This window comes from Oryzias melastigma, linkage group LG5 (genome assembly GCF_002922805.2).
Source record: "Oryzias melastigma strain HK-1 linkage group LG5, ASM292280v2, whole genome shotgun sequence".
Lineage (NCBI taxonomy): Eukaryota > Metazoa > Chordata > Actinopteri > Beloniformes > Adrianichthyidae > Oryzias > Oryzias melastigma.
The window spans coordinates 18,876,020-18,886,093 of NC_050516.1; the positions used below are offsets into that span (position 1 = coordinate 18,876,020).

Below are 10,074 nucleotides of genomic sequence, written 5' to 3' on the forward strand. Positions count from 1 at the left end.
CCAGCCTGGGGCCCAAGCTCTACAAAGAGGCCTTCTCTTAACAACGAGCCATCACAGATAGAGGAGGAGCCTGACCAAAGCATTATCACGCTTTAGGGATCACAGAGCTTCCCCTCTAATACATCTGATATCATTTCTGGATTTAATGACCAAGCACTCCTCTGGAAAAAGTGGAGTTTAATATCATTTTTGCATGTAATACAGTGAATGAATCAATCAGAGCCAACCATAACTTGGAAAGGGAGCCATATACTAATAATTTCAACTATTTTTTCCAGTCTTTTGCTCTCTGTACACTAATAGACGAAGCATGTATATGTGCACAAATAACAGTCAGACTTTACTTCAGTATTAAACTTTATTTCCTTTTTTTGTGAGATGGAAAAATGATTAAAAAAAAACGTACAGCTCAAGAACTTTTCATCTAGGACAGGTCAGTGTTTTCTTTTACGTAATAACCATGAAATTTAAATCATATGTTTCCGAGTGTGTCCGATGAAAGCTTAAAGGGTGAAAATAAATTATCGTAGCAATAATTATAACATCAAATATAACAACAATAATAGCAATTAAGCATTTATAAACACTCTATTTACTGCGTTTTCTCCTTTTTTCATAAAACTCTGTTATCAAAAACAGGTGAGCTTTGTGGCGGCTTTACAATCCAGCATGTGAGGAGAGCACAGGTTTTCCTGGTGCTGCGAGTCTGACTGGAATAGAACAGAGGTTCTCTATTTGTCTCTGTTCAGCCGGTCTTAAGACTCGCAGCACTGAGCAGTCCGTCTGTCTGTCCGTAGCAGCTGTGGACGGCAGTCTGGTCTTCAACAGGGTGCACAAATCTCAGAATATAAGGATATGCTTATGAGGTGAAAACAGCGGGTTTTTTAGGACCTCTCTTGAGTCTCCTCTTACGGGGTCAGGGAGAGGTGGGTACCAAAGTGACTTAGTAAAAATAAGCAAAAAGAATGACAAGCATCTCAATTCACTTTTTTTTCCTGCAAACCCCAGTCAGCTCCTCACAGAGTCCCTGCACTCTGCAGCGTCCCATCAGTGAGGCCAGGCGTGACGCAACCCTCAGCTCCTCAGTCCGAGCAAAGGCCTCCTCCCTCCGCCGTGCTTGACACAAGTCTGCCCAGCTTCGATGCGGAGGTCGTTTAGTGTTTATGGCAAATGTGGTGGCTCCTCCAAGCGTCTGGGTGCTGCCTCAGTGAGGCTCAGCCCAGACAGGCGAGCGGTTGGAGTGGTGGGGGTGACCAAATGAAGGGTGAATGGGCGTAGGAGTGGGCAGCATGTGTCCCGAGTGGCTGAAGGGGCCGAGGTGACCCATATGGGTCATGTGGCTGGTGAGGCTGGGTGCAGCTCCAAAGGGAGAGGCCTTGTCCTGCATGCACTTGGAGAGCTCGTCAAAGCTGTCCCCCGCCCGCTTGTTCCTCTTGGACTTGCTGGACATTTTGCGGTTGCGTGTCTGGATGCCTTCTTTCTTCATGGTCAAGGGTCTGTTGACCTGTAGAGATCAGCACATTAGCTCAACGCCTGCTAGACAAAAGCTACAGTGACAGTGTGGGTACTGCATTGTGGGGCTATGAGCTTGTTGTGCTCCTAATTCCAATTTGCTTGCCGGCTCATAATTGAAAATGTCAACAGAAATGTTTCACTGCCAATAATGGTTTCTGTCATGTCAGATCACTCGCCCATTACGAATCCCAGCAGTGTTGGAAAAACGTTGATAATGAGCATCTGTTTTGCATATGTGAATCAGCAGGCCAGTCAGGGACGCCTTCTTTTTTTATTTTAGCTTTTGTCTGGACCAAACAGAACCATCCTGGTCAATATGAATTCATGAGGGTGAGGATCGACTGGGCCTGAAAGGAGCAGCTTCAGACAAATCCTCATCAATGTAACCGACGCCGTTACACTGAATGACAGCCCCACCAGGCCGCCTCTCCGGGGAGCAACGCCCCCCATTCAAACAACATGGGTTGATAATAATAATAATAATAAAGGAGGTCTGGTGGGTTCTGCTCTGCAGGGCAAGTAGGCTTTACCTCCACTCTCAGTTTCTGTCTTTAAATCGATACACGCTGTCCGCCCACTTAACCAGTTTAGGGCCACCCCCCTCCTCTTCCCGTCCACCTTCACCCCCCCTCAAAGATCTGTGCTCTGGCGCAGCATTTTATAGTGTGCATGTGTTTTTCAGGCTACTTACATTGTGCAATTTAAAGTAAAGGCCGCAGGCGTTACACACCGGGTCTCCGTTCCCGTTGCGCCTCCACAGAGTGGTGGTGGTGGTCTGGCAGTTTGCACAGCAGGTGCCTGCGCGCCGGGCAGCGGACTGAGAGGAGCAGAACAAAAAACTCACATTAGAAGTGATCAAAACGTAGTGAACTATTGAAAAATCTAAATATACATTTCACAATAAGAGATTCTCATTTTGCGCAAACATGAATTGTTGCCAGTAAAACCGCGCAGATATGTTCTTTTTTTCTGGGTAACACTTCACCCACAGAGTAAAAAAATAAAAATAAAATGAAGACATGCAAAACCCTGTCTTTAAATGTGTTACTTAAAATGTAAAAGAAGCTTTTATTTTGAAAAAAATTAATTACTTTTTTGCGATATGGTTTTATTTTCCAATGCACTTTGCATGGCTATTTTCAGGTGGTCTCCAAGCTGTCATGTCACCTTCAGACAAAAAAGAAATAACAAAAATATATAAACGCGTAAAACATCGCCGCTGCGCCCCTTCAGACCCACGTATTTTCCGAATCCCGCCCCGCGCTCTCCCGTCTCCTCACGCAAACGCGGCTCCTCCACTGTTGTGATAATCTCTTTACAGTATGTGTCACTCCGGCCGCGGAGAATGCAGCGCGCTGCTTCACGGCGGAAACAGCCGGGAGCCCGACTTCCTTATCTGGGCCGGCCAGATATCCGGATAGGAAACAACTGGATGCCTCTTTGAACACAACTCTGAAAAACACTTGAGCCGAAAAACGCAAAAAGTCCCAGCCGCGCGGGCCGAGCGGGTGGAAAATGTGGGCTAATGCGCATTTCATAAGAGGGATCGGCCGTGGAAACGATCCGGGAACCACGCGAGGAATAGCAGTGTAAAAAGTGACCCTATAGGTGTTTTTTTTTTTCTTTCTTTCTTTTTTTATATTTTATGTGAAGTTCACCTGAACATTTTTTGTACAGTGAGACGAATTGGTCTAATCACAAGGTGACAATTTTGACCCAGATTTTATCATCTTTCTGTATGACTATGTGACCCAAAAATATATGCATTTATTTTTATTGTTGTGTATTTTTGATTAACTTTTAAAGTTACTCTATATTTTTGCTGTTTAAAGTATAATAGTTACATTTTAAACATTATTTGTAGAAGAAATAAAAAATAGAACATCAATGACAAAATAGGCTTAAAATTAATATTTGTATTTATTTAATAAAATAACAATAAATTATAGATTAATATAAACTGGAAATTGTATAACCCAAAAGTTCTCTAATAAAAAAAAACAATTTTCATTTTTTAGATAGATAGATAGATAGATAGATAGATAGATAGATAGATAGATAGATAGATAGATAGATAGATAGATAGATAGATAGATAGATCAGGTAATAAATGGACTGATCGATCACAGATAACTGAGCATCTTTGGGGTGAGGTTTGTTCACCTCATGAAAACATGTGCGCTCTCGCTTCTTCTCATTTACTTGAGCCTGCTGTAAACTAAAGCGGCCTGGGCATTGGTATCAGTAACAGTATCAGAAGTACCAGCAATAATGATAGCAAGAACAATGGCAATAGTAGCAGTATTGTAACGGGTCATGAAGGCGGATCATCGGGGGGTGAGCAGGACAAACAATTCCAGGAAGATCATAGGGAAAATATAACTTTCCTGGAATTGTGCTGCCCGCATCTGCTTTGTGCTCATATTTGGGTGCTTTGCTTTCAGTGTGAAACTACGAAGGAAAAAAGAATTTCTAAAAAATAAATAAATAAATAAATAAACTCACCAGTCTTCGTTTGGGTTTGATAAGTGGTCGGTTCTGGCCGTTCATCTTGTGGTACAGTCCGCAGGCGTTGCACAGGTAGTGGCCAGTGCCATCCCGCCGCCACAAAGGGGTGGAAGTGGCACCGCAGTTGACACATTCACGACCCTCTGTGTATAGTTCAAGAAGAGACAAGAAAAAACTTTATATAATTAAAAAATTCACCTTCCGTTCAAAGAAATACATAGTTTCTACCCCTGCCATCAAGAAACTCAATGAAAGTAGTAATATTTGGTCAAATCCAGACAAAAACAACATTAGTGCACAGGTGTGCCAAGGATGGGCGGCTGTCACAGACACCTGTGTGTAAACTGATACACCACGAGGAGGCCAAATACAGCCACAACATGACCAGAGGTGTCCAACAAGAAGAATAAGACACACCATCAAATTAGGATTACATTATTTATCAGCATCCATGTGGGGACACAAAAGTGTGCTGCACTGGTGAAAAGTTTGCATCAATGTGGAGCCATAACAAGTGAATTTGTTTTAACCAACAGCTGGATGCCAGCTGATCCATTCTCCCCTGAACTGGAAACAGCTTTCTCCCATACAGGTTTGACAGAGTTCAAACTGCCTGTTGCTTAACCGACGATTCATTTATTTCAAAGATCCCCCTCTTTCCCCTGAGCCACATCTCATTATTCCTGTTATAAAGGCAGCGACACCCAAAGTCCCACCCTCGCTCCAGAATGGAATCTGACCCCAGTCAAAAGCCAGGTTCTTTTTGAAATGCATCTCTGAGAGTTTTTAATCCCTTCCCTGTTTCGCAAGTTTGGCACACTCAAGACGAGCGCTCATTAATTCTTGAAATATTCAACAACAATGACTGCTATGTTTTTTTCTTGTGCAATGTTAAGTGTTGAAATATGAAATGGGGAGGTAAAAACACAGAAAAGGCGTGCAAACATGAGGGGGAAGAGTTTGAGGCTTGTTAAACAGGAAGCCACAGGATTCCAAGGTATATATGCCGACAGCTGAAATGTCATTGTGGCATTTTGTACAACAATCAATCATTACTTGCACTGGGCATCGACTTTGACAGATAAGAAGCTTTTTTTTGTGGTGTAGGATGTGCATCACTGATGCAGACACAGCTTGTTTTAAATGTCACAGAATAACAGAGTTTGATGATCACCCTGTGAGCTTTTCCCAGGTGTATTGAACAGACTGCCACATTGGATGATGATAATTGCAGGAGTGCATTTGAAACATCTTTTTTTTGTGTCATCTAATGGAAAGAGCATCATCTGGAACAATATTGGGAAATTACAGCCATTACCATCTTTCTTTTTTTTTTTTTTTGCTTATTAGTGGACCTTAAGGCTCTGATGTTGTAAATATTTCTTCCAAACACAAGGAAAAAGCATCAGGTACATTTGTAGACTAAACAAAAAAAGTGCAACATTATTTGAAGCACTTTTTTTAACCCTTAGCTAAATAATTATGTTTTTTTCTTTTTGGCCTAAACACCACCCTGCAAAAACACATTTTCATCCTTGCAGAAAAGTAACTCCACCATGGAGTTCATGTCTGCGCACTGGGCCAAGACCAGGCTTTAAAAACACAAACAGCAGGGCTCTGTCGCCTGTGCTTTGTTAGTACTGTGGAGAGAGGTGGGCGGGGTGGAGGTCGTGATTTGTTCACTTGGAGGTATACAGGATATGGCAGGAGCCAGGGCGTCGTGACTCCTTTATTTTCTAAGCGCAATAAAGGCCACATTTGAAAGAAAACAAGCCTGTGGCACGAAGGAGAAAGCTATGAGTTTCAGTGGAGTCAGATCAGAGTGAGACATTAAATCTGTTTAAAAATGTAGTTTGAAACTGCCCAATAAAACAGAGAATAATAATTATAATTTAGTAATATTTTTTTTTCATAGAGTGGCGATCATATTTAGGGGATGAACGGAGCAAAGGCAAAACTTTTCACACATGAAAAGGAGAAGTGGGTGTAATTCGGCTTCACATGCAGCAAAGTGAGAAAAACGTTGCAAAGCATTTTACGCACAGGAAGATCAAACACAAAAAACCTCTTCAAGGCAATGTGAGACTCTAAAACCAACAAGCTGAACAGCAGTGACAACGTTAATATTAAAATAGTTAAGAAAGTAAAAGATTTATCTGCTGGTGTTAGGTAATCCACGGTGCGTAATTTGGGTAAACGACACCGCTCGGGTCGGCCAGTTTAATTAGGTCTTATACATTTGATCTGTCATGATGCTCTGCAACTCACCTGAGCTCGATCTGGCTTTGCTTTTGCATTTGGGCGTGAAGCTGGAGGAAGAGCCGCCGAGCAGGCTGCCCGGGTGGAAGAGACTGCCGCTGTACTCGTGGGGTGTAGGCAGGGTGTAGGCCGGGTACGTCGGGATGGGGTGGTGCGTGGCTGGAGCCTGGCTGTTCATGGAGGCCAGGCCGCTGCGAAGCGGACTACAGCTCTCCATTTTCATGCCGTCCGTCAGCTGATACTTGCCCGACTCCTTCTCGTCCATCCTGGTGGAGGTGGACGTCGGGGAGGTGGGGCCGGGGTCTGGGGACACGTCTTTCGGTGGGGTAGGGGGGAAACTGTAGAGGTGCGGGCTTGAGTGCGAGGCAGGAGTGAGCGAGGACACGGACGCGGTGCCGGTGCTGTTGCTGCACGGGTAGCCGGAGCCGGCGGGGTGAAGGCCGGGCTTGCTGAAGTGGCTGACCGCCCATGCGTTATGGTGGTGCGCCGCAGAGAGCGCAGCTTTCCCGGGGTCTAGCCAAGGGATACCGGGACTGTGAATGAGGTGCGGCCGGCAAACCTGATTCCCAGTGAGGCGAGCTGAAATCCACAATTAAAACAATTCATTTTCCCTCATACTGAACATAATAAAAATACCACCTAATGAAAAGATCTTACCAGAAAAATATTCGAAATTACTCGAATCCGACATTTAGGTCCAAAGGCAGACAAATAAAACCAGAATAAAAGAAAATAACGTGGATTTTGATGGGAATAGCCTTACACAGCTCACCTAAAACAGTTATTAAATATCCGAGCAAAGTTGCTTCACATCTGAGACGTATCTTTTCATGCACTGCAGCTCACAGACTAAAGATTGTTATTAGTAAATTTGCGGGTTTTATTTTATATCCGGGAAGTGTCTCTCTCTCTCCCCTCCAGAACCCCTGCCCCAACAGAGAGGGGTTAAGTGACATACTTCCCTTTCCTCTCGCTGTCATTTGCTAGAAATCCCTTTTATGTTGGTGAATTGGCTCACAAAAGTCAGGGGGGACTTTTTCTTTTTTTCTAAACGCTGCACATAAATGACCACACTGTAATTTACTTTACAATGTTTTCTGATGGGTTAGAAAATGTATGCGTAAAATGAATTATGAGGAATATATATCCTCCACTTCTTCAAATTTTAATTTCTGAATTTCTTATCACATGCCGCGCGCACAATAACAAACGTGCATCTCACCGTGCGCTTGGCTGTATGTGACCCTTGCCCGGGAGTTGGTGTAGTACGGGTTCCCTTGAGAGTCCAAGTGGTTCAGAAACATGTCAACCTCATCCTGGGGCAGCAAAGGCGCCATGGGCTCCATGTAGTTGTGGCTCAGACTGTGGTGGTGAGAGTCCGGGTGCTGGCCATTCAGAACGGCATGATGGTGCGCCATCCACCGAGACTGGTCTGCCGCTGCGACCTCCATGAATACACTGCTGAACGCGTCTCTCTTTGCCTGCTTTGCCTCCTGATGGAAGTTCAGTCCTTGGTACAGTAAAGTCCAGCGGGCTGTAAAGCCCCGACTCTGGGTATTTACTTTGCAAGTAGAATCCTTTAACAAGACGGTGCGTTTTTTTTTGTCTCCTCGGTTATACCTGCAAGAAACGAAGATAAAATATTAATTTAACTTTCTCCTTCCATTCCAAAAAGATGCATCCTTTCTGCTTTCTGTACGCGTAAAATAAAATGTACATAATTTTAGATCCTTATGATTGCCTATTAAAAAAAATAAAAGCGCAACTGCCTCAATGCCGAAGTAAACACCTCCTGTGTCGGCAGTTAAAAAAATAAAAATAAATAAAGGTTTTTGCTGTGGGATACCTGTTGCAGCTGGGATCAGCTGACGGCCAAAACGCAGCCTGGATGCGTAAACCTCTTGATCCGTTCAGTGCGGCTCATTAATGAGATGTGGCGCAGACTGATGCGGCTGGCGCCAGTAAATTCCCATATCAAGCCTCGCGGGGCGGAGCATCGACTTCAACCAATCACAGAGCTCCCTGCCACAATTGGCTCGCTGCATCCCTGCTCTCACTCATAGAATTTCCATTTGCAGGCACCGAAAAAACTAAAAGATTTGTCAATCAGAAGCCTAAATTAAATAAATAATATACTCAAAAACATCTATATATTTTTAGGATTCATTAAGGCACAAATAAAATGCTCAACTCGAACCTAAACTCGGTTTAATTAGATTTTTACAACTATTTCATGACATTTATATAATTTGATTTGAACAAACGCCCCAAAATGTTTTGTCATAATTATTATTATTATTTTATTAAAGTCAAATTTAAATATTTTGCTGCATATGTTCCGTTTCGCAAACTCTTGCTATGTAAACAAGCGGCGATTGCAGCGCCTCCAAAACCAACAGAGGAGGAGTCGATTTATGACCCCGAAATTGGCCCCATTGTTCGGGGCGCCTAATTGTCTTTAATTAGTAGCAAGACATTCCTCTTGTGAAAACAGAGTTTTTTTGTCTGGGGGACAGGGCAGTCAATCACAGTTTGCATGCTAATGGTGCCTGCAGACCAGGGAGGGGCGCATGGAGGCCCTCACCTATGCGGGTGATTATCATATGACGCCCACCTTTAAAATTCCAGAAACTGCTGAAGCCAAAACGAACATAAATAAACTTACAATTATTATTTTAGGTCGGATTATGGTGCTGCTTTCAATCGGATTCTACGTTTTCGTTGCGCATCCGCGTGCATGACTGACAAAAAGCTATTGGAGGTGGTTCAAAGTCTGCCGCCACGCTGACGCCGGGGCTTTACGTCACCGCATCCCCGAGGGAGAAGAGGTGACACGTGGTGTGCGTATACCTGAACCAACGTCCAGGTATGAAACACTTGAGGAGGCCCCCTGCAATCCCAAACTGATGTGTGCATGCGCATTGGAGTGCGCATGTCAGTCATCGGTCATTAAATCACAGGCGCGCTGCCAGGAGCAGAGAGTTGATGAGCTCTTTGAGCCTGTCAGCTTCAAAAATCAACAAATTAGTGTCTGTGTGCAGCAGCAGAGGAGCTGCGGATGGAATCGCTGGAATTTCAGTAAAAAAAAGCAGCCCCAGTTGGCAGGTGGACGGCATGAGCGCGCGCTCACCTTAATATTCAGTTCTTTACTGCGCTGCAACTCCCATTTCATCCATCACCAATAGTACATTACATGCAGAAGTTTCATGCTGTAAAATAATTGCTGTCACACATCTCTAAGCCACAATGACTCCCTCTGTCTGGGCGTGTGCGCAACCGCTGATGCTGATCCTGTGCAGGGAAAGCACGTCTAATGCGCAGTGCCTTGTGGTTAAACTGTGTCGGTTGCGGTGCAGGCCGAGAAGAGCCGCCGCTCATGTTGTTTGCATGTTTGCCAAATGGATTACTCAGCAGGATTTGGCGCTCTGTAATTTATACCTTCATTAATCCCATTTGTATCTGTAGCTGGAACAAAAGATGGAGGAGTGTGACGGACGGTTAAGGATGAATTGGGTGGGGGGCTTTCCAGTCGCCTTCAAGGACAGGAGGTGTTTCACTTGGGGATGCTCCTTTGGGTGGAGAACACCTTCCCTCCTCACGACACCTCCTGCATGCATGCGCAGACCGTGCGCAACAGCTGTGCAGCCGCAGTGGCTAATGAACAACACGATTATCATTCCGATCCATGCTGCTATTAAATGGGATTGGCTTTATCTACCTGTTTGTTCCCATTGGGCACGGTCATCCATCTTTATCCATGTGGAGGTGCGTGACTGAGGTGCCCAAAGATTC

At 44.3% G+C, this 10,074-nt stretch overlaps 1 protein-coding gene across 3 annotated transcripts in view; it reads right to left on the bottom strand.

Annotated features, from left to right (window-relative positions):
* Positions 1–339: 339 nt before the first annotated feature.
* The window catches only part of gata2a (GATA binding protein 2a), an 11,056-nt gene continuing 1,321 nt past the window's right edge, over positions 340–10,074 (bottom strand). Inside the window, exons 1-6 of one of the 3 annotated variants that reach the window (XM_024270332.2) lie at positions 8,129–9,100; positions 7,505–7,902; positions 6,292–6,861; positions 4,021–4,166; positions 2,207–2,332; positions 340–1,504 (exon numbers count right to left, since the gene is read on the bottom strand). In XM_024270332.2, the coding sequence (XP_024126100.1) occupies positions 1,205–1,504; positions 2,207–2,332; positions 4,021–4,166; positions 6,292–6,861; positions 7,505–7,733 (1,371 nt within the window). In that variant the 5' untranslated portion in view covers positions 7,734–7,902; positions 8,129–9,100 and the 3' untranslated portion in view covers positions 340–1,204. Of the gene's footprint in view, positions 1,505–2,206; positions 2,333–4,020; positions 4,179–6,291; positions 6,862–7,504; positions 7,903–8,128; positions 9,101–10,074 lie in introns of those variants that run through there. The other 2 variants (XM_024270330.2, XM_024270331.2) reach the window with 2 other exon arrangements.